This window comes from Thunnus maccoyii, chromosome 24 (genome assembly GCF_910596095.1).
Source record: "Thunnus maccoyii chromosome 24, fThuMac1.1, whole genome shotgun sequence".
NCBI classification, from domain to species: Eukaryota; Metazoa; Chordata; class Actinopteri; order Scombriformes; family Scombridae; genus Thunnus; species Thunnus maccoyii.
Genome location: NC_056556.1, coordinates 1,192,604 through 1,217,041, shown reverse-complemented (window position 1 = coordinate 1,217,041; position 24,438 = coordinate 1,192,604). Strand labels below are relative to the sequence as shown.

Sequence of the window (24,438 nt, the reverse complement as noted above, 5' to 3'; positions counted from 1 at the left end):
TTTAACTACATCAAGCTCATAATACTTATGTACTTTTACTGCAATACTTTAACTACATCAAGCTCATAATACTTATGTACTTTTACTGCAATACTTTAACTACATCAAGCTCATAATACTTATGTACTTTTACTGCAATACTTTAACTACATCAAGCTCATAATACTTATGTACTTTTACTGTGATGGAGTATTTTTACATTGCTGTATGGGTACCTCTACTGAAGTAAAAGATACTTCTTCCATTGCTCGTTTTGTTAATTTTAAGTAGCTCACCAGAGGGCAGTGTTAGCTCTTCTTTCAAGTGAGACAGTCTACTATTTACCTGAGTGTCTACAGCACTAATTAATATGTGGTATATACTTCCAGTATGCAGTTTGCTCATCAAGTTATTTATGTCATTCCTGTGTTGTATCAGGTCTGCTTTTCAGATCATATTTGGAGTAAACCTGTGGCCCAAAAAGAATCCTGGAACTCAGATCTCCTGTTAATTATTAATAGTATATTTTCATAGTGTGAGATATAAAAAATTGCAGCCTGTACGGATGTTAATAGAGCTTTATACTTGTCTTATATTTGGTTTATAAGAATAAACTGCACTCCAAGTGGCCATCCACCTGATCAAACTCTGACTGTATGGCTCTGGTGCAAGACTTTCAGCTCGGTATCTGGAGGGAAATATTTGCTCTGAACTGTGCTGAGTCAGACAGATGCTGGATCAATACAGATTCACTGCAGCATGTGTGTTTAACTTTATTTCTCTTTTTAATCACTTTTATTCCTTCCCATTATATTCTTCATCTTTTATTTCTAACTGCTCAATGCAGCCGGTGAGTTTTAAAGGTGTGAGCATGGTGAGCGTGACCCTGACGTTCATCTGAACTCTGACCTGAGCAGCACACATACACCCACTCTGTTCATTTACACAAGTGACGTAGTGTTAAACAGCTCAGGAACAAACGTTTGTACATTTACTGTCAAGGTCAGAACAATGGCTGTGACTAATATTTCTTTTCAATGTGACAGTGAAGGGGCAAAATAGGAAAGTAGAGTTTGACTGAATATGATCCTTGATGATTTTGGTGACTCACTGATATCAGCAAGTAAAAGTCATGAAAAATATCAAAACCTGTCATAAAATGAGCAGCCAAAAGCTCTAAGAAAAGTTTAATTGCCGTTAAGTTTATTAACGCTGGGTATAACTTTTACTTTACTTTTTTTTTAATAGTGTCTTTATTTTCAAATGAATACTTTTCTCTGTAACTTACTTTGAACATAAATGTGTTCTACAAAATTCTTTATTTGAAAAAAGAAAGTGCTTAAATATTAAATGTTTTGTAATTACATCGTACAAAAACTTGGCCGAAATGAAAATGTAAAAATTAGCATAATTTTGACTGAATTAGAAATGATTTGATCAAATAATATGTTTTCTATACTTGATGGTACAGACACATTTCAATTGGCACCACAAAGTACTGAGGTTCAATACTGAGCCCTAATGCTTAGAGTGTAATGGACGTTTCAGCCTTCAGAGGGTGATGGTGGGGCTTTAGACTGCTGTTCAGTCTTATGTGACTTACTTTTCCTTAATTGACTTGATTTTAATGTCAGAATTATTGTTTGGAAGCCCAACTGTTGCAACAACAGGAGTGTAACTAAAACTATACATGTATAGGCCTATATCTATCTATCTATCTATCTATCTATCTATCTATGATGCTCAGACTATATACTTGTATGTGTCCCACGTCAGAGAACTCCTGTCAGTTTTCTTATCCTGGATGCAGCTGGTTGAGTCAAGGTAAACATGACAGTGATTCACATTAAACATGTCCGACTCATCAGTCTGACTGAATCATACTTTGACCTTTTGGTCAATATTCCCCCAACAGAGAGAGCGAGAGAGAGAGAGAGAGAGAGAGAGAGAGAGAGACAGAGAGATAGACTGAAGAGGGAGACTGTTGGATCTGGTTCTGAGGTACTGCTCGGAGGTTTGGATCATGGTGGAACCAACATCGAAACCAGCTGCTGTTCTACTGCTGTTTCTACTGCACAGCTGTCTGGCAGACCATGGTACCTCATTGTCATTACATTTTTATTTCAACATTACAAATAGTAGCTGTAGTAGTTGTATTAGTAGTAACGATACAAGAAAAAGTGCTAATAGTGGTAATACTGGTAATATATTTATTAGTAGTTGTAAAAATGCAGGTAGAAGTGGCAGTGGTATAAAGTCGTAATAATCATAATATTCTACATTAAAAATGTACTTTGTGCACAAATATATGCATTTTAAAGAACTTTACAGCCATGACAGCAAGTAAAGAAACATAAATAAGTAAAAAGAGGGTAATATGTATAGATTTATAAATGTATTTGTGGTAAATGTGTATAATTTTTGCACAAATATTACTGTATTTTCTTCAGTTGCCGTAAATTGACTGAAATTTAATTAAACCTTCATGTATTTAAATGAATCTAATCTACACCAATCAAATCTAATCTAATTTCATTGAATTTAAATGACTCTCAAAGCTTTAGTACCATTTTGCTAAAACTAGCTCAGACTAACACATCAGTTCTACGTTCATGAAAGATAACATGAAACTGTTGTAGAGACTAATATTTAGTCTACCCTTAATCATATAAATGGGGTGGACAAAATAGTAGAAACACCCTTGAAAAGCACCATAAACTAAATTGAAAATACCCATAAAGGAGAAGTGTACCTAATAAACTGGAAACTGAGCATATATGTATTTATATATACTCATTAAAATGTTCACATCATCTTTGAACGATGGATTTAAACTCATTCTGTTTGTAGTTTTCCTCAACAGCCAGCTGGCCTCACAGGTTTTAGTCCGAAACCGACGGGCCAATCAGATGTTTGAGGAGCTGAAACCAGGTAACGTATCTGCTTTATCTCTTTCTTATTCAGTACTGTTCATATTGTGTGTTATAATATGTGTATTATTCTGCACAAGGGAACCTGGAGAGAGAGTGTGTTGAGGAAATCTGTGACCATGAGGAGGCCAGAGAGGTGTTCGAGCAGACGGACAAAACAGTACGAAATCACTTTGGTTTGAATCAGTTGACTCTGTCGTTGTGTGATCTACTTACACTGATCAGTTTACAATCTAACCTGAAATCTCTGTTCTCTTCAGGAAAAATTCTGGGAGAAATACCTGGGTAAGTACAGCAGACTAGCCGGTCAGATTTTGCTAATGAACACATTTTGGGGAAACATCTGTCTTCCCTGGAGTCAGATGGAAAACTGTTTCATCTCTAAACATCCAGCACAGAGCGAGTTCTAGGAAGTGTGATAGCCTAGCTTAGCACAAAGACTGGAAGCAGGGGGAAAGTGTTAGCTTAGCTCCGTCAAAAGAGAAAAATCACAAATCTCCAAAGCTGTTTGATTTACATTTTGTGCTGAATTTAGTCAACATTTATCGATTTATGTATGATTAGTTTTGTGTTTTTTTGTTTGTTTGTTTGTTTTATTTAGTCTCCCATAATTTAGTTAAGAGTTGTTTAGTCTTATTTTGTCAAATCATGTTTAGTTTATTAGCTTAATTTTGATCTGGTCTAACTTGCAGTCTGGATAAATGTAGTGTTTAATTATTAGTCTTATTTGTCAAGTGAAATGGAGTTTAATCAGATGTTCTGCACTGCAAACATGAACAAAGTCCAGAACAGCTTACACATACACAAACCCTGAGTACACAAACATCTAACTACCTGCCTGTCTGTCTGTCTGTCTGTCTGTCTGTCTGTCTCTCTGTCTGTCTGTCTCTCTGTCTGTCTGTCTGTCTCTCTGTCTGTCTGTCTGTCTGTCTGTCTCTCTGTCTGTCTGTCTGTCTCTCTGTCTGTCTGTCTCTCTGTCTGTCTGTCTGTCTCTCTGTCTGTCTCTCTGTCTGTCTGTCTGTCTCTCTGTCTCTCTCTCTCTCTCCAGACTGTGAAGGAACTAAAATGATAAGAACACAACAGAACATTGACATTGTCAGACAATGTATAGAAGGTAAATAACACTGAACCTAATGTTAAAAAAATTAATCTTATGAAATGAACATACATTGACAGCGTGTGCATGCATGCGTGTGTGTGTGTGTGTGTGTGTGTGTTTTCAGGTGAGTGTATTTCTGGTACGGGAATGAGCTATGAAGGAAATATCAGCATCACACAATCAGGGAAACAATGTCAGTACTGGAAGTCCAGCTTCCCACATCCCATAATCAGGTAACTATGAATAAATAAAAACAAGTTAAGCAACAAACAAACTAAATAACAACTATAATAACTGTCAGAGGAATGAATGAACACATGAACTAAAGAAACTACTAATGAACTAATGAGCAAAGAACAAATGAACTAACAACTAACTAATGAATGAATAAACACAGAATAAAACATTTTTTGTTAACTAACTAACTAGCTGATGAATTAACTAAATAAACAATTTAAAAACAAATTGAACAAAGGGACCGACTAATGAAGTCACACATGAATTAACAACCAGTGTAATGAGCTTATAGTAAAGTAAGTGAACTAACAACCAAACAAATGAACTAACTAACTAGCTAGCTAACTAACTAACTAACTAACTAACTAACTAACTAACCAGTGAACTGAAAAACAAGCTAACAAATTACCTAATATAATAATGAACAAACAAAATAATATAACTAATATTGTTAGTGTTCACAGACAAGTGAACTTACTACATAAGGATGGACGGTGTCGTGAACAAAAGCACAAGTTAATTAACTAATATAATGAATGAACAAACAAAAGAACAAAAAAAAACAAAAAAAAACAAAAACAATTAAACAAAAAGTCTAAAAAGCTTATAAACAGATAAACTAACAAATATAAGAGCAAAAAAAATAAAACATTTAAAAAATTTAAGTCAAATTTTTAATGACATTAAGAACGAACTAAAAACACTATGTCATTAACTAAAGCAGAAACTATGACAACCCATGACATGTTTATCAGTCTGTCTGACTGTCTGTCTGACTGTCTGTTGTCTGTCTGTTGTCTGTCTGTCGTCTGTCTGTAGGGAGTATAATGCGTCGGAACCAGACAGCATCCTGACAGAGAACTTCTGTCGGAACCCTGACAGCCGTACTACGGGACCTTGGTGTTTCACCAAAGACCCAACAGTCCCGAAAGAGACCTGCAGGGTGCCCAAATGTGGTAAGTATCTACTAGTACTACAAATGTAATAGTAGAACTACAACAACAAATACTACTCTTATTACCCATAGCATACTAGTCCTTCTAGTAGCCATATTCATCCTAATAGTACTAACGATATCTGCTGTCCAGGAATGGGTGCCAAAAGCTGCAAGATTTACTAATACAGTACTACAACACTATCTGTTCAACTACTACATATTGTATATTGGTGATATTGCTACTGCTAGATTCATCTACTGTGGCTGTTGAGATTTTAATTGATGGAGCTGGTTTTGGGTCATAACTAAAGTCCAGGAGCTCTGACTGCAAAGACAAGTTCAGGGAAAACCAAATCCCTAAAGAACTGAGGTATTTGTCAGGAAGTTGTTTTGATTTGATTTGACCTGGGCTCATAACAGTGACTGGACCTTTTATGTGGCAAAAGGGTAGTTTGGTACACTGGTTCAATTTACAGGAACTCTTTAAATTTGATCATTATTGTGGAAAGATTTCTATGACAGTTGAATTTGTCTAAGTGTTGTAAACGTTTAGCTTAATGTAGGGATTCATACATTTTGATGGGGCCATTAACTACTGTAATTACTGAAATTCAAAGCTACCTGTAATGCATCACAGTTACACTAGTATTAGTAGTTAGTATTTGCTCCTAGCACTTGTAGTACCACCCATACTACTGATACTGCAACTGATACAACCAGTGCTATTACTACAATGAACACTGCTACAAATACCTAAAGTTCAAAAAATGTGATGAGATGAGGCATCTAAAGGGTTCAGTAATCTTCACATGAACAGTTTGTCAAAGTAGTCTGAGGGAAAAAGTGCTTACCTGTTCCAAATGACCACACTCAGGGTGTGTTTCCATCCACCCGTTTTTTTTATTCGTATTCTCATTTTGTGATTTGAGTGGACACAGAAAAGTTTTAAATATCCTTAAATATTGCAGGAAAACATTTTTACGTTTGCCTGAGGTGGAACAGTTACAGAATTGATAAAGGCAAAATGCAACAAATGTGAGTAAATGACGTACATGAATCATGTGACTTAAACATCACTGAAGAGCTGAAAACATCAGATCTGTGTGGAGCAATAAGGAGACTGTAACCTTCCTCAAATGAACACAGGAAACAAACTGAAATTTCATATTTCCATCATTCGAGCTTTGACTGCTGCTCTTTTAATAACATCATCTCGTGTTCTCTTTTTCTGTGGCGGTTTAATGGTTTAATTACTTCTCCAGTTCCAACTTCTTGATGAACCAACTCCCAATATTCACAAAACAGCCATGGATGGAAATGTGCAATAATTTGAATTTTCTTTTCTCCAACATTTTGGAAAGTCGGTAAAAATTTGCTCTAAATTTGGATGAAAACGTGGCCTCAAAGGCAGGTAAGCCTGCTGTCATGGAAATGAACGAGACACGCTAAAAGTGGAGATAACAGTGTGTCCGTTTGTTCACATGAAAAGTGACAGAAGTAGTTGTGTGACAAATGAAAGAGAGCTTGAGAGATGTTTAAACCCCGCCTACTTTCACACCTGGACAGTCCAAGCGTAAAGTGAGCGTGAATGTCAGATTGCTGGTTTTCGTAAAGTTTAGTTCAATTCCAATCTAGAAAGGTTTGGAGGCACTTGGATTGTTACATATTTATTAACACTCTCTCTTTTTCTTTCAAGGTGAGGACTTTGTCCCGACCACTTTGGCCCCTGAACAAGTCATAACTGGCGAATGTATACCTGATTATGGCGTCGACTACACTGGCGACCTGGCTGTTTCCCTTGGAGGCCACACCTGTTTGCAGTGGGCGTCCCCCAAGGCTACAGCCCTCAGCAAGGACAAGGAGTTCATCCCCGAGGTCAGGCTCATAAGCAACAAGTGCCGTAACCCTGACAACGACCCTGAGGGGCCCTGGTGCTACGTGGACATTTTTGGAAATGTGACGGTCGACTACTGTGACCTGCAGATGTGTGGTAAGTACCAGTACTCCTGTAGAATATGACACTGTGTCCGCCTCTTACCTGTCTGTCTCTTCACCTGTCTGTCTCCCAGAGGATCAGCTGGTTGATGAGGTGTTGACGACAGAGACAGACGGCAGGGAGCGCTCGGTCCTGACTGCCAGGAAAAGTTTTTTCAATCCTCGCACCTTTGGTGAAGGAGAGAGTGGTAAGTCCCTCCCGCTGCTGCTGCTCAGCCTCTCATTGGTTCATCACATCACGCATCATTTAACGATACCATACCTGCTTAATGACTGGTTATCTAACTAACTGGTGAATGTTCTGGTTTACTGAAAGTGTGGAAACAGTATCTCTCTAAGAAGCACTGGAAACTAGTTTACTGACTGATACTCACTTTACTGATTGGTTAACAGGTTCAGTGAGTGATTAACTAATTAACTGACTGGTTGGTTAATGCTGTAATGAGTCCGCAAGTAGTTGACTTTTTAACTGGTACTGACTAATTACCAACTGCTCACCAGGCTTATTGACTGAGTGGTTAACTGGTTTACTGGCTGGATGACTGACTGATTGACTGGTTTACCGCCTGGTTGTGTTTCAGTGTGTGGAGAGCGCCCCCTGTTTGAGAAGCTGGGCAAAAAGGACACAAAGGAGGACGAGCTGTTGGACTCATACAGAGACAAACGCATCGTCGGGGGCGACGACGCTGAGGTGGCCTCAGCTCCATGGTAACCACACTTAAAAGAGAACTCCACAGATCTGGTATCGCACTCTTTGACATTGTCGGATAAAATTGATGCAACAGAACCTTTTATTTTTATTCCATGCATGCTTCTTGCCAAAACCTGGCGTCAACATTACCCACAATGCAACTTGACTACCAACATTCCAGTGTGCTATTCTAGTACAAACATTCTGCACCAAAAATCAAGTTGACCTTCTTCATGCAACATTTCTTTACCACCAAACCAATGCCTACGTTTTGTTGTTATAAAGTATGATATAACATTACACTCTTGGTATGTATGCAGGCAGGTGATGTTGTATAAGCGCAGCCCGCAGGAGCTGCTGTGTGGAGCCAGCCTCATCAGTGACCAGTGGATCCTCACTGCAGCTCACTGCATCCTCTACCCGCCCTGGAACAAGAACTTCACCACCGAAGACATCCTGGTGCGCCTGGGAAAACACAACAGGGCCAAGTAAGACTGGCCTGCTGATTCTTAATAATGGACCAAATGATTTTTTAGATGAGAGACAGACATTTTTTATTTCCATTCTTTTCCAGGTTTGAGCGCGGTATTGAGAAGATCGTGGCGATTGATGAAATCATTGTCCACCCCAAGTACAACTGGAAGGTAAATCTGAACCGTGACATCGCTCTGCTGCACATGAGACGGCCAGTCACATTCACCGATGAGATCCACCCGGTCTGCCTGCCCAGCAAGAAGGTCGCCAAGTTGTAAGACACAAATTAAGACTTTTTCCTGGAAAACCACTGTCTGGTTTCCTAATTGAGGCTCAGCCTTAAAAGGGAGATTCACTGTTGAGGCAGAGGTACGCTTGAAACAAACTAGCTCATAGAAAGTGTCGCCTGAACACATCTCAAGGCAAAAGTGTTCATAGCTGCTCTGAATGTCGACTGTTGACTGTATATAAACATGGACGTCATGACAGCTCATGATATACAGTCAATGATGTCTCAGAGGCAGAGTGAACAACCTGCTGCCATCAACCAGGTTTACGTCCAAATGAAGCACAAATGTTAAAAACATCTGCTGAGGAAAATGTGATTATGTGAGATAAACAGCTGGTGGCGCTAATTCTCCAGTCAGTGTCATTAAACCGTTGCAGAGGAAGAAGGCATCACAACAACATGACGTCTTTAAAAGAGCAGCAGTAAAAGCTCAAACGATGGAAAACCACTTGGAAAACATGATGGAAATGATACTTCTGTTTGTTTCATGTGTTCATTTGAGGATCGTTAGTCTCCTCATCGCTCCACACAGATCTGGGGTCCCATTTATAAAACAGTGTGTAGGATCCAAACCAAAAGTGTGTGTGCACACAAAAGCCTGACATTTCAGCAGATGTGCTCTACAACTGACCATGAGTGTGAACACCACACAGCCGGCCCTCTCCTCTGTGTTCTGGGGCTTATTTCTATAAATCCCAACTTTTTTGTGGGAAGTGACGTACACCTCTTTCAGTCCCCCCGTTTTGTGCAACTATAAACGATGTTTTCCTCTCTTCAGTGGAAGCTTGAGTGACGTTTAAGCTCTTAAACTCTGCTGGACCAATCATTGGCTCATGTTTGCTCAAAATAATTGAAATTTAATTTGAAATTTTAGTGAAGAACCGAAAGTTCCCAAAGATACTTTTGTTGAATCGGAAAATTGGTGGAATTTGTAAATTTCCACCAAAATGTTGGTGAGAGTTGAGTAAAACAGAACGTTGCACTTTGCTTTTAATGGATACACTGTTTCCACTGCAGCCAAGCATAAAAACTTTTTTGCAATATTTCAAGACTGTTGTGAATTTTTCAACTCCTTCAGTCATTTTTCCTGTTAACAATGAACCTTCTTCAGCCATTCAGAGCAGGTATGAATGCTTCAGTCCTTAGAAACGTTGTCCAGCTTAGTTCATTTGAAGCTTACTGAGGCCTTTTCTGTGTTTGGGTTTTCTGTCTGGCTTCTGTGAATCATCTGATTGTTGTTTTTCTCTGACAGGCTGATGACTGAAGGCTTTAAGGGTCGAGTGACCGGTTGGGGGAACCTGAAGGAAACCTGGACCTCAACGAGAAATTTACCCACAGTCCTCCAGCAAATCCATCTACCAATTGTGGACCAGGACATCTGCAGAAGCTCCACATCAATCAAGATCACGGACAACATGTTCTGCGCTGGTAAGGTTTCGGTTTTTACACTCAGCATGTAAATCAGACCACTTCGGAGTAGTTTTAAGGTCTATTTTTAACAAGAGAATCCACCAAAATGCAGGTTATAAACCAGAGGATTTCAAGCGTGGCGACGCCTGTGAGGGAGACAGTGGTGGTCCGTTTGTGATGAAGGTGAGAGGAAGAACTGCTCTGACATTAACTTTGTAAATGATTGGACACAGTTTTAAATTCTTTTTTGTTTTTTCTGTCCAGCACCCGGCAGAAAACCGCTGGTATCAGATGGGCATCGTGTCGTGGGGTGAGGGCTGCGACCGCGACGGAAAGTATGGTTTCTACACTCACCTGTTCAGGATGAGCAGGTGGATGAGAAAAGTTATTGAAAAGTCAGGAGGAGACGATGACTAGACACAAACATCCATCATTTCCTGTTCTTCCTGTCAAGCAAGATAATGCCAATAAAGTTTGTTCACATCGGTTCATGGATCCATTTCATCATGTATGACAAGTCATGTACAATAAGAGTCACATCAGAACATTTGACATAGCAGCTTTTATACAAACAAAGCACAGTATATGGATAGAAAATCTCCATGGCAACACAAACACTGATGTCCCATAATGCTCAGTTTTCACTGTTACCTTCTGGTAATAATCAGTTTACCAGGTTAAAATGAATAGTGCTCACAATCAAATACAAGAAAATAACAGTTCTTTTTTTTATATTTTTACACTTGTTTGTGAGAATCATGAACCCGTCCAGCTCCTCATGACCTCAGTGAACCACATCAATGACATCATCAAAAAAAAATCCTGCTCCTTGAAGGCTCAAGAGGGGCGGAGCGTCGATGTGAGGGGTGGAATCAACCAATCTAACTTATGACTTTTGCATAACTCATGTCGTATTAGAGTTACCGTGATACCAGTTTCACGACCTGTAAACAGCTTTTTCACCAAGATTCAAGTCATAATTATGACTTTTAAACAGATTTTTCTGAGCTTCCGATTTGGTGCTTGACACAAATTTGGTCGCCTCACACCATCCAAAGTCTGTGGTTCAACATAATAAAAGGATTTAGTGTTATATGAACCAACTTACGACTTAAACGCAACATTAGCTCACCTGGAGACAGAAAGTGTCCACAGATCAGTCAGCAGATGTTTATTCATTAAATGCTTCCTCATCTGTCTTTATATCTGAGGTTTAAATCTATCAAACTGAATGTGATGCTCAGTAAAGACATTATAATACAAGTCAAACACTTATTTCTGACCACAGTTATCGTGAGAGATTGAGGAAGCAACACACAACTTCACGTTAATCATAAAGTGTCGGTATAATATACAGAGAAACGTAGGAAATGTACCTTTTTTTTTGTTTGTTGGTGGAAGTCACACAACTCCTGAGACCAGATCATGCTGATTAACTTTCAGCAACAACGCTGAAAAATCTTCTCGCGTGTACGTTGTACTGTTCTCATTATCGATCATTGATTTTATGGTTCACTGAATAGTCATTTAGTCCATAAAATGCCTGAAAACAGTCAAAAAAAATGTCCATGTGACGTCTTCAACAGTCCAAACTCAAACATATTCAGTTTACAAGAAAATGAAACAGCAAATCTTCACATTGGAGAAGCTGGAAATGTTTGGTGTTTTTTTTGTTTGATAAATGACTCAAACAATTAAGTGATTATCAAAATTATTGTCAATCGTTTCAGTGCTACTTCCGAAGAAAACCACAGTTTCAGAGTCAACAGTTCCTCTTCACAACCGAACTACAGCAAGTCCAAAAAAACCACACATCTGACAAAACAACATCTCTGTGCAGAACAGAAATTACAAAACTGATGGATGATTTGGAAAATGATCAGAAAGAACAGAACATGAGATTTGAATTTCACAAAACATGTATGTAAAAATACCTTTATGATCCTTTTAGAGTTTCAAACCAACAAGAACAAACAGTTTATTAACACGAGAGAGGAAACACGTCAGGCCTCGTCGCCTGTTTCTACGACCACTTCGCCGCTGGCAGTCCGGTGTGTCAGCAGGTGTCTGTTGAGGTGAGTTTTGCGGGTGTAGCTCTTGGGACAGTAAACACAGGCGTACGGACGGATGTTGTTGTGAGACAACATGTGTTTATTCAGATCAAACTTCCTCCTTAAACATTTACCACATTCAGGACACGAGAACGGCTTCTCTCCTGGAAAACACAGACAGAGAAATATGTGAACAAACAGAAACCAGGAAGTATCAGAGGTGGATTATTGATTAATCTGTCCTGTAATTGTACTTGGCTGGCATTACTTAATGAGTTTCCTCTAATGTGTGCATCCACCTGTGATAAAATAACATTACATTGAGTTTAACAGCCAAAATCTGGACATATGTAGAGCTGCAACGATTTATCGATTAGTTGCCAAATATTAAATTAATCACAAACTACTTTGATAATTGATTATTCGTTTTGAGTAATTTTTACAAAGAAAATTTCCATAAGAAGCTGAAACCAGAGAATATTTATGTATATTTATGCCACAACAGACCTGAAATCATGTTAAAAGCTTTTGAAAAACATAAGAAAACTTTTAGGAGCTGAAACCAGAGAATATTTGGCAGCTCTACAATTTTGATAACTGATTAACGACAATTTCTTTCACGATTAATTAATTGTTTTGTTTTCCAACAGCCCAAAACTCAAAGACGTTCAGTTTACCGTCATTTAAAACAAATCGCAGCAGCAACTCTTCACACTGGAGAAGCTGCAGCTGTAAAACTTACCGGTGTGTATCCGCCGGTGTTCGGTCAGGTGACAGGAAATGGAGAAGGCTTTGCCGCATTCTGGACAGGTGTACGGTCGTTCACCCGTGTGCGTCCTCATGTGTTTCTGCAGGTCGCCTCCAGACGGCCAGCCCTTCCCGCACACCGTGCACACGTACGGCCGCTCCCCGGTGTGCCGCCGCACGTGCACGTTGAGGCCGGCGAGCGCGGTGAAGTCTTTGGGGCAGTAGGGGCAGCGGTACGGGCGCTCCCCGGTGTGCGTCCTCAGGTGACCCTCCAAGCCGTCGCGGGTCTTGAAGCGTTTGCCGCACTGCGGACACAGGAAGCGGCTCTCGCTCGAGTGACTCGCTCGGTGCGAGTGGAGGCCAGTCAGAGAGCCGTACGTCTTGTTGCACTGGTCGCACTGGTACGAACGGAAAGTGTGTGTTCGCTGGTGGATACGAAGCTGAGTCACTCCTGCAGAGACAAACGTCACCGTTAAATAATCAGAAAAAAACACTCAGAGTAAAAAGTCCAGTTATAGCTTGTTCTGGAGCTTTGATGCTTTTATCCAAAGTGCTTTTACAATGTTTTCAAATATCAAGGTGCTGGATTCATTAAATACATTATTATTATTATCATTATTATTATTATTATTATTATTATCATCTGGTGACGTGTTCTTAAACTACTGGTGGCCACAAAATCACAGTAACATTAGTTATGTGTGTTTCATTAGTATTGTTTGATTCATAGGAACATGATTGGCTGCAAACTAGTTGTGATGTCACAAGTCATGCTGTGTCAAACTCTGAACAAACATCAACCTGCACAGTAAACATCCAAATGAAGGAACAAGAAAAACACATTTTTGAGTGAAAAGCTCCAGAACAAGCGAGTAAGTGGACCTTGAGTTGAGATTTTTTTGCCAGCTGAAGACTGAACTGTGCAGCTCATCCTCTGAGATGCACCTGTGGGTTTACCTGAGAAGGTTTGGTCACAGAAGCGGCAGTTGTACGACGGCTCGGCGCCCTCCACCGAGTGCGTCTGCAGGTGTCGGAGCAGCTGAGTCTGAGAGCTGAACGTCTGGTCGCAGACGGTGCAGGTGAGGTCAGGCAGCCGGTGCTGCAGCCGGTGGGTGTCTCTCTCCTTGGCCGACTCAAACACCTTATCACACCTGCTGCAGGTGAACCCGCCTCTGTCCAGGTGGGTCTGCTTGTGATTGGTCAGACTGGACAGGTGGTGGAACTCCTTGTCACACTGGCCACACTGGTACACGGGCCGGGCCCGGTGGCTGCGCTGGTGCGACAGCAGCTCGGCTTTGGTCCTGAAGACGGCGTTACACTGGAAGCAGGAGTAGGACCTGACGAGGCGGGGCTCCGGGAGGCGGGGCTCCGGGGGGGGGGGCTCCTCGTCACGACCGCCAGGTAGACTCTGCGGGTTCGTAGTTCCTGTCGTCGTTAAGGCCGAACCACACGACTTATTGGTGCGCAGGTGACGGATCACCTGTAGACGGTCAAACTCATGAGCTGATTGGACAGTTGGTCCTAATAAATCCTTACTAATGGTGATACTACAGCTACTACTACTACTACTACTACTACTACTACTACTACAGCTAATACTACTACTACTACTACTACTACTACTACTACAGCTAATACTACTACTACTACAGCTAATACTACTACTATTACAGCTAATACTACATATCTACTACTACTACTACAGCTAATACTACTACTACCACAGCTAATACTACTACTACTACAGCTAATACTACATATCTACTACTACTACTACAGCTAATACTACTACTACTACAGCTAATACTACATATCTACTACTACTACTACAGCTAATACTACTACTACCACAGCTAATACTACTACTATTACAGCTAATACTACATATCTACTACTACTACTACAGCTAATACTACTACTACTATTACAGCTAATACTACATATCTACTACTACTACTACAGCTAATACTACTACTACCACAGCTAATACTACTACTACTACAGCTAATACTGCATATCTACTACTACTACTACAGCTAATACTACTACTACTATTACAGCTAATACTACATATCTACTACTACTACTACAGCTAATACTACTACTACTATTACAGCTAATACTACATATCTACTACTACTACTACAGCTAATACTACTACAGCTAATACTACTACTACTACAGCTAATACTACATATCTACTACTACTACTACAGCTAATACTACTACTACTATTACAGCTAATACTACATATCTACTACTACTACTACAGCTAATACTACTACTACTATTACAGCTAATACTACATATCTACTACTACTACTACAGCTAATACTACTACTACTATTACAGCTAATACTACATATCTACTACTACAGCTAATACTACTACTACTACAGCTAATACTACAACTACTGCAGCTAATACTACATATCTACTACTACTACTACAACAACTACTACAGCTAATACTACATATCTACTACTACTACTGCATATCTACTGCTAATTCTAACTGCTACTATACTGTGTCTCTACTTCTGAAATGATTAATGAAATGACTAATAATTACATGTATATATAGTATTTCTACTTCTACTTCAGCTACAGCATATTTACTACAACTGCTTCTAAAACTACAGTATGTACAGTATTTCTACTCCAGATACTAGAACTAGTAGTAGTTCTAATATCTGTAGTAGTAGTAGTACCACCAGTTATTTCTCTGAAGACACTACCTGACTCGTCTCACTCCGCTGACCGTCACAACATCTTTAAATCTTCCACACTCACACTGACTGATGCTTCCTGCTGTTCCAGCTTCTTAAATGTGAGAATAAGCTGTTTATCTTTGATGAATGTAACAGTTAATGTCGGTCGGACAACACGAGCAAATCAAAGGCATCACTGTGGGCTCCAAGAGACGGTAATTAATCAAGAAAATAATCGTCAGTTGCAGCTCTAATTCAATAAGCATCTTGATGTTATAAACACTACAATATGACAAGATTCAGCTGCAATTAGGATTTGATATTTTTACCTTTAAATAAGTGTGATTAAAATAATTTATTTCAAATACTTAATCAGAAATACCTCAGATGACGTCTTACAACCAGAATCTCTTCCACAACTTAACATTTTATTATTTACTTATTATGAAAGTGATGTTTTCTTTGTGTGTATGACATGATATTTAACTCTGACATTTAGAACAGACTTCCTGCATCTTGTGAAATGATTGAACAGTGAAAACAGCAAAGACAACGATGGAAATAAGTCCAGCAGTTTTATTGTTCTTTCCTGTCAAAGTCTGATTGTTGCATTTTTAAAACCATATTAGTGTCGTCAATAAACCTCAAACTAAACATGTGCATTCATTTGGAGCTGCTGCAGAGTTTATATATTTATGTGGAACATTCAGTGTTACTGAAACATTACAGCTGCAGCCTCATCAGAATCTGCTGCTGTTATTAACACTACTCATAGTTGCAGAGCTTCTTATCAAAGACGAATATTTTATGTGATCATTTAATCTGTGAAAAAACTACTAATAATCATTTCAAGTAAGTTTTTTCAGGATGCTGCTGCTGCTGACAGAGAGGAGAGAGCGTACTGACCTGAGAACGGTAGATGAAACACTTCCCACACTGAGGACACTTATGAGCCACCCGCTGAGAATTGTGGGATATGCTGTACAGAGCATTAGCTGTGACCTTAGAGGAGGGCTGCTCTGATTGGTCAACTGTGAAGAGAGGCGGGAGTTATACAGAGCGGATAGAAAGATGCTAACAGCAACATGTCGGCCAAAAAAAAAACCAAGAGAAGAGCCTGTTAAAGCTCATCTGATGTGATGTCTGAATGTCTCGGAGCTGCTGGTCTCTTTCACACGTTTTTACACCAGATTTATTTACATTCAGTCAAATTTACTCTCAAAATATTACGACTTCCATCCATCTTATCCTCTAGAGGATGAGAGCTGGAGCCGGTCTCAGCTGACCTGAAGAGAATGCCAGTCAATCACATGGTTAATATATAATATAGAGACTGACAACCATTCACAGCTACTGGTAATTTACCAGTTAATCTAACCTGCATGTTTTTGGTCTTTGGGAGGAAGCCGAAGCACAGAGAGAGAACATATAAACTCCACACAGAAAGATCCCAGCGTATCATGACTTTATACTCAAAATATTACGACTTTATTACGGCTGAATCAGCTGATTGCAGCTTCCTGTCTGCAGTGTCACATGACGTTCAGACAACTATCACTGATCACTGTGATACTGAAGAAAGAACAGAAATGTGATGATTCTCAGGGAGGTTCTGGAGCCTCTTCCTTCTCTGGTTTTAAGTGGATTTATGGAGGTTTATTGGTGATGACATCATAGATGATGAAATCCTCAGGAAGTGAAAGTCAAACTGAACGACATCAATATGAGTTTCATGTCTGCGTGTTTCAGATTTCACTGAGTTTTGACTGATGAGTTAAATTACTAAATATAATATTTCACTCTCCACCTGCCTGCGGCTTTAGTGTGAGCGTGTGTGTGTGAGCGTGTGTGTGTGTGTGTTTACCTGCATTTTCTGATTGGTCTGCTAAGGTTCCAGGTGAGTCCTTCACCCTGACAGGAAACAGGTCATTATTATAAAGAAGTATGATGACAGTTTATATCTAGAGAAGAAGAAGAAGAGCGTCTCACCTGTCCGCATCCAGGATCACAGGTACGACTGAACTGTCGTCGCTGCACGCTGCTGAACTCTCATTGGACGCCTCCTGCTCAACCGGTGACATCATCTCACCAATCACAGTCTCCTCCTCCTCCTCCTCTTCCTCCTCCTCCTCCTCCTCCTCCTCGTCCTGTTCATCCTCCGTCATCACCACCACCTCCTCCTTCACCAGCTCTACGTCCGGCTGGACGGGACTCATCACGTCAGGGAGAGGATCTGATTGGACGTCTGTGTCGCTGGGAGGAGGGTCGGCATTGATCAGGTTAGTGAAGAAGGGGTGGGACCAGGCAGAGAGGAGGATGTTCTCGGTGTCACGACCCACTGAGGGAAACAAATAAAGAGTGTGCGTCCTGGTTTTAGTTCAGTTATAAAATCCAAACATCCTTTATAGACAGGAAGCTGTAAACGTTAACTCTGTGCGACTTTTATGGGGGCAGCCCTGCTGATTTAGTACCTGTGGTTGTTGCCCGTCCCAGTAGACAGCTCTGATTGGTCAGTAGCTCCCTCAGATCCTTCCTGTCCGCCTCCCGCAGACAGCACTCCACACCACCGGGGGCAGCGTCCAGCCAGGAAACAGCCTGAGAGACAAAAAGTTACAGAATGTTACCAGTCGGACCCTAAAACTACATCCAGAGTCCGAAATAAACACCTGCCAAGCGCCAACTGCAGGTAGATTTTCTGTTTGGTGAGTAAAGATCAGAAGGTTATCGACCACACCGACGGTGAATGTTTGTACCAAAATAGTCGCACGATGACTCAGAGGAAGTTACTCATGTTTGTCTCTTTACAGTGTACACGCTGTTTGTTACACGTGTCCAACTCGTCTTCACTGCTCGGACAGGAGAACATTAGCGTTGTTATTACGTCCATGTTTGATCTGTCACTCAGGACTATTCGCTAAAGTTGAGTGATGCTCGGTGATTAAATATTCTGTAACACACCAGAGAACAATGGGAAGTCACCTCTCTCTCTCTCTCTCTCTCTCTACCCAAATGACAGATATCCATCATAGATTTCTATATTCAGATATCTTTCAACGTTACAGTCTTTTTAGTGCCAAAGTCCCTCTTTTTGTTACTATACTTCCACCGCAGCTCAACAGGGAAACACTGAGTTTTTGTATTTAAACATCCTCCTTTAATGCAGCCTTACTGAACCTTTGATGAGGTGGACATGTATTAAAACCTTACATCCCATAATGTAACCATGGTGACTGTGTGTGCATGTTGGAGGGATTAAGTGATCACCTGTTTGAAGTCGGGAACAGGAAACAGCTGTTCTATCCTGGACAGGAAGTCAGATATGAGCGACTGCAGAGCAGAGTCAAAACTCTGGTTGAACACTTCCTGAAAGAGAGAAACATGTTACAGGAAACATGAACAGGACTGTTACTACGGAAACATGTCACCGTCACTTCTTTACTGTATAAACATGTCACCGTCACTTCTTTACCGTATAAACATGTCACCGTCACTTCTTTACCGTATAAACCTGTCACCGTCACTTCTTTACCGTATAAACCTGTCACCGTCACTTCTTTACCGTATAAACATGTCACCGTCACTTCTTTACCGTATAAACATGTCACCGTCACTTCTTTACCGTATAAACATGTCACCGTCACTTCTTTACCGTATAAACATGTCACCGTCACTTCTTTACCGTATAAACCTGTCACCGTCACTTCTTTACCGTATAAACATGTCACCGTCACTTCTTTACCGTATAAACATGTCACCGTCACTTCTTTACCGTATAAACCTGTCACTGTCACTTCTTTACCGTATAAACCTGTCACCGTCATGTGATGATGTCGTTGCAGCACTGACCTGCAGGAGGCGCCATTTGGTGTCGGGACTCTGCGTCAGGTTTTCGGTCAGAGTCAACAGAGCAGAACAACATTCATCGACTTGAGCGTCCGGCTGCTGAGAGAAAACACACACGCAGGAATATTAGAGATATCAGACTGTCTCATTCTACAGGCTCAGATAAATGTGATCAATAAATCTGATTGTTTGATACATTCAGTCCTACGTATCCCAGAATCCACCGCATCCAGGTCACATGTTTAACGGTTCATTCAGTCAATCTTCATCAACTTCAGTCAATCTTCATCAACTCTTCATCAACATCTCATCAATGAATCGTCTGTTGAGAATTGATTGATCGTTTCAGGTGGCTATTGATCACTAACGCTACACTTTCTCACCTGTTGTTCATCTTGTGTTGAAATCAAACAACTCAACTGGTAAACTTGTCAGCTGTCATCTGTAAATGTGTGACTCGGTTTCATCCAACAAGCCTTTTTAGTGAATTAGGACTCAGTTAGAGTCTTCCTGTCTCACCGTTGCCTCGGAGACCAAGCGGATCTTGTCCAGGTGGAAGATGATGGGCGGCGGGACGGAGTCACCGAGAGTCACCTGAACCAACAATACAGTGCAGGTGTCATATTACGCTTTTATTATAATAAACATGTTTAAACAAAGTAAAGCCACTGGGATGTTTTTACTGGAGGGAAAAATCAACACTGCAATAATAATAATAATAATGATAATAATAATTATAATAATAATAACTTTATTTATAAAGCACTTTTCAGGTTATAATCACTTTACAAAGACATAAAATATCAGATCAATCAAGCAAAAAAAGATACAAATATTATGTTTTGATACCTAAACTTTGTGAGAATTAACACTTTATTTTACAAAAAAACTCACTTAAATGTGTTTTTAACACAGCTGCATAAAATAAAACATAATTATTTATGTTTTGTAAAAGTGACGTCAAAGCAACAATAAATAACAACTTCATTCATTTATCACCTTTCACACTCAAAGTGCTTCACTAATTAAAGAAGAATATTTTACAGACTCTGGTTTGTTGTTACTTACAGCAGACGTGTCAGCTGATCGTATTAATGATAGTTTTAGGTGCGTCAGTTGCGACGTTCACATATAAATGTGCAATATTATTTATTTATGTCAACGCAATATAACAATCATGTGCAACAACTCCCCCCTTCCCTTTCATGTTTACATTCCTTACATTTCACACCTGTGCAATGTCCAGAAATTATTTATTCAGTTTTTTTAACATATATATATATATATATATATATATATATATATATATATATATATATATTTAAAGAGCTCTCTTTTTTATTACTTTATTACTTTTATTACTGTTTTTTATCTGTGCTTTTAACGGTACTATGCTCGTAATTTGGTTCTGCTTTGCAAAATTTGTTGCACTATGAAATGATATTTAGTTTTTGTTTTATGTTGTGTTTCACTGGTTTACTTTCTATTTCTATCTGTTGCTTCCATCATTATTTATGGATATTTTCAGTTATTGTTATTTAGAAGTAAACTTGCACTTTTATGTTCTGTTATTGTTGTAATTTTTCCGTGTTTAGAACTGTTTCAATAAAGAAAAATGACTCAAAACGTCTTAAGAATGAGTCAAACTGTAAAGATTAGTGCTGATAAGGTGGAAATGACATCATTAACAGCACAGAGCTTCTACTGGACCATCAAACCCACCTTCACCCTCAGCGCCAGCAGCAGCAGACTCCTCTGTCTGTCCGTCAGCAGCTGCGGGACCGCCTCCGTCACCAGGATAACAAAGTCCTCCAGCATCCCATAATGCTTGACGCTGCGCTGCCGTGCCACCTGCCACATGGCCGCCGTCAGCAGGCGGAGAGGAGGGACGAGGAGCCGCAGGGAGGAGAGGGGGAGCGGGGCGGCTGTGGAGGAAGAGGAGGAGGACATGAAGCACAGAAATAACAACATGAATGACGTCTGAACGCCGTTTGGCTGCTTCGGGTTTCAGGTTTCCTGGTTCTGCACGTTGTTGCCTCGATGTCACAGTTTACTGTCGGAGAAACTTTACACAACAAACCAAACGTTAATGTTCTCGTTAATATCTGCTTCTTCTACTCTGACAAGTCAGAACCATAATCAGAAACATCTTCATCATCTGGTTTACAGTTTAATGTGCTGTGAGGGTCTAAACGTGATTCTGTAGAGCTGCAAAGACCAATCAAATAAGTTTCCAACTATTTTAATAATCGATCAATCGTTTTGAATCATTTTTTTAAGAAAAAAAAGTCAAAACTCTCTGATTTCAGCTTCTTAAATGTGAATATTTTCTGGTTTCTTTAGTCTCTATGACAGTAAACTGAATATGTTGTGGACAAAACAAGACATTTGAGGACATCATGTTGGGCTTTGAGAAACACTGATCAATCAGTTTCTGACATTTTATGGTCCAAACTGATCAATTCAACATTAATCAAAATAATTGTTAGTTGGGGCACTATCAAACTGTATAAAAAAGAGGAATATTTGTAAGAATATTAACAAATATATCCAAAGTCACATTTCTGTAATACTACTATTAGTTTAATATTTTTTCCAGACAGTAGATTTAACAGGTAAAATCACAGGTGTCACTGCTGCATCTACAGTACAGACTTTACTAATGCAGGTACTGTGATTATTAGTAGTTAATCTAACAAACTAGCATAAATAAAGTACTTTTAGATTAATAAAACTGTTTATTCTTCCAAACTGAGCCAAACTCCATTTAAAAATCTCACAGTTTGCGGTTTCATTGCTTTTTAGAGATATCAAAACTTGTTAAAACTGGATAAAAGATATTTTTTGAATCGTTGCACCCTGATATTTAATTCGGGATATAATTTATTCTCCAACAGAAGGATATTATGTGAAACTGACCACAGCTTCAATCTGCTATCACATCAATGCATCTGATCAATTATCATTTAAACACCTGGGTATTGATGGATGAATGCATATAATTATTAATGCAGTATTCCTGAATATAACAGCGATGTGAGGCTTATAGGAAACCGACAAACTGAGGCTAGCTGGCTTTAGCTGCACATGAATTATATCAAAATTGTGACGATTTTAGTTTAATTTTATTAAAATAATCGGCGCTTGGTGTATTGTATATAAGCCGAATTACATTTTAAACACAACCAACTCATAACAGCTGTTGTGATTTGTTCTTCAAGCATTTATATTCACTATAAGTCAAAATAAATTAAAAATGCTAATGTTTTGTATGTAGTTTGGACAGCACCGGTCCAACAGACGACTACACAGCTCAGGCTAGCTGGCTAACGTTCGCTAGTTAATTATCCCGACAAATTAGCGCCAAATCGTGATTAAAACACATCAAATGGAATAATAAACACCGTCAGCACATACCCATTGTGCTAATATGCTAATACAGTCGCAGGCTTCTTGTTCACTTTTCTTCAACACTGTGTTAAAATAGAGATAGCTGTGTGAGCTAACAGCTAACAGCTGCTCCGCTACACCGGACGTTAAAAAACTACAAATCAAACACGTCCGGTTGCGCATGCGCGTGAGTGCTGTTTATTTATTCATGCAGGTAACATGATGAATGTACATAATCATATTATATCTACACTTTACATTAATGTGGGACTTACCTTTTTTATTTACTTATTATTATTCTATTTACTTTGTGATGATTATATTTGACTTAATATTTCACAATATTTGAATACAGAACACACAACATAAAGAAAATAACAATAATAATAAGAGTTAAGATGAAAAAGTCTTCTTGAATGTAACTAAATGTACAAACAAGACAGCTGTTAAAACTCATCTAAGCTCTACAAGATATTTATTTAACTATTTCTTTTTTGTTTTTTTTTATTACAACCTTTAGTCATCTTGGCATGTTTGTGGATACAAGGTGCTGTAAACATGTTGTATACTTGTTTCAATAAAGCTGTTCAAAAAAAAACAAGCTGGATTATTATTAAGGAGGCAGTTAAGAGGCTTAACGGTCATTATGTGTTCTTAAAGAAGCTGTTTGTTTCTTTATCTCAGCAGCTCAGGTCACTTACAGCAAACTGTAAAGTCATGACAGCAAATGAATAATGCTCACGTGATTTTTTATTATTTTTATCTTCTTTATTAACTGTATTTAGCATCAATTAGCCTGAACACTGGATATACATCTGACAGTTTAAAAAAAACAATAAAATGTCAGATCATTTTTCTTCATAGAGACACAAAACATAAATATTTTTGATAATCCCTTAATTGACCCTTAAAAGACCTACAGTATCTTAAAGTAGTGAGATATTTTACACTTTAGTAATAAACTTGTCAGTGTTAATGTCAAAAATGCATATTTGGAACAAAAATAGCCAAATCAAGTCAACAGACATATGATAGTTGAAGAAAATAGACAAATAAATGAATCAGGTCAGAAACTGAGGATGAGGGCTGTTAATTTATTAATTTAATTTTTTATTAGATTCATGAGATAAAACCAACAGTACCATTGTTCTGGCACTGTCCAAAAAAGAGAAAAAATGTTGTTTTATGTGTCTCTTACAAAAAAAAGAAAGAAAAATGGTCTAAAATTGTGAACAGGGCTGCAACTAACTGTTATCATCAATTAATCTGGCAATTATTTTCTCTATTATTTGTTTTGTTTGCAAGATATCAGATAACACAAAGAAACGCAGCAAATCGTCACAATCGAGAAGCTGGAATCAGGGAATGTTTGACTCTTTTTGCTTGTAAAATGATGTAACCGATCAATCAATTGTCAAATGATAATATCATTCTGTTGATCAAGTAATCGATTAATCGACTATTTATGAATGAAAAACTTTCAAAGTAAAAGCATCCGGCTGTTCAAAAGGAATTTATCTCTCTTGTCAAACAGCAATATTCCCGAAATAATCACATTTCCTGAAGAGTGGAAGAGTAAACAGTCTTTTCCCCCAAAATATGATAAACTTTATTGGTCCCACAAAGAGAAATTGTACAACAACACAACAACAGATG

The 24,438-nt window shown here is 39.0% G+C and overlaps 3 protein-coding genes across 5 annotated transcripts in view; 2 read left to right on the top strand and 1 right to left on the bottom strand.

Annotated features, from left to right (window-relative positions):
• LOC121891678 (protein NLRC3-like) overlaps window positions 1–24,438 on the top strand; it is a 1,105,688-nt gene that overhangs the window by 447,211 nt on the left and 634,039 nt on the right. The window lies entirely within an intron of this gene.
• On the top strand, window positions 1,767–11,490 carry f2 (coagulation factor II (thrombin)). Its single transcript, XM_042404249.1, has 16 exons — window positions 1,767–1,803; window positions 1,907–2,075; window positions 2,830–2,910; window positions 2,990–3,069; window positions 3,170–3,194; window positions 3,958–4,023; window positions 4,133–4,241; window positions 5,065–5,201; window positions 6,879–7,172; window positions 7,252–7,365; window positions 7,759–7,885; window positions 8,189–8,356; window positions 8,443–8,616; window positions 9,884–10,059; window positions 10,154–10,224; window positions 10,306–11,490. Exons 2-16 carry the CDS (start codon window positions 2,003–2,005, stop codon window positions 10,456–10,458), a joined length of 1,848 nt encoding a protein of 615 aa, XP_042260183.1. The 5' UTR covers window positions 1,767–1,803; window positions 1,907–2,002; the 3' UTR covers window positions 10,459–11,490.
• LOC121891691 (zinc finger protein ZFMSA12A-like) lies at window positions 10,584–22,956 on the bottom strand. 3 transcript variants are annotated; one of them, XM_042404243.1, is made up of 12 exons: window positions 22,810–22,956; window positions 21,115–21,317; window positions 19,912–19,986; window positions 19,396–19,491; window positions 18,814–18,912; window positions 18,021–18,144; window positions 17,539–17,887; window positions 17,414–17,460; window positions 16,456–16,580; window positions 13,797–14,319; window positions 12,835–13,290; window positions 10,584–12,256 (listed from the first exon to the last, which is right to left on the bottom strand). In XM_042404243.1, the coding sequence occupies exons 1-12, from the start codon at window positions 22,811–22,813 to the stop codon at window positions 12,045–12,047; spliced, it is 2,313 nt and encodes a 770-aa protein (XP_042260177.1). In that variant the 5' UTR covers window positions 22,814–22,956; the 3' UTR covers window positions 10,584–12,044. The 3 variants fall into 3 exon arrangements, with proteins under 3 accessions (XP_042260177.1, XP_042260178.1, XP_042260179.1); XM_042404244.1 differs by having other exon boundaries at window positions 19,396–19,488; XM_042404245.1 differs by lacking the exons at window positions 19,912–19,986; window positions 21,115–21,317; window positions 22,810–22,956 and adding an exon at window positions 19,589–19,729.

Bases quoted from the DNA above. Each gene is read 5' to 3' on its own strand.
- f2 (XM_042404249.1), top strand. From the start codon at position 2,003: ATGGTGGAACCAACATCGAAACCAGCTGCTGTTCTACTGCTGTTTCTA. The intron at 3,195-3,957 runs GTAAGTACAGCA...CTCTCTCTCCAG, and splicing joins ATTCTGGGAGAAATACCTGG to ACTGTGAAGGAACTAAAATG. The intron at 8,617-9,883 runs GTAAGACACAAA...TTTCTCTGACAG, and splicing joins AGCAAGAAGGTCGCCAAGTT to GCTGATGACTGAAGGCTTTA.
- LOC121891691 (XM_042404243.1), bottom strand. The intron at 17,461-17,538 runs GTGAGACGCTCT...GTTTCCTGTCAG, and splicing joins GTGATCCTGGATGCGGACAG to GGTGAAGGACTCACCTGGAA. The intron at 16,581-17,413 runs GTAAACACACAC...CTCTCTTCACAG, and splicing joins AGACCAATCAGAAAATGCAG to TTGACCAATCAGAGCAGCCC.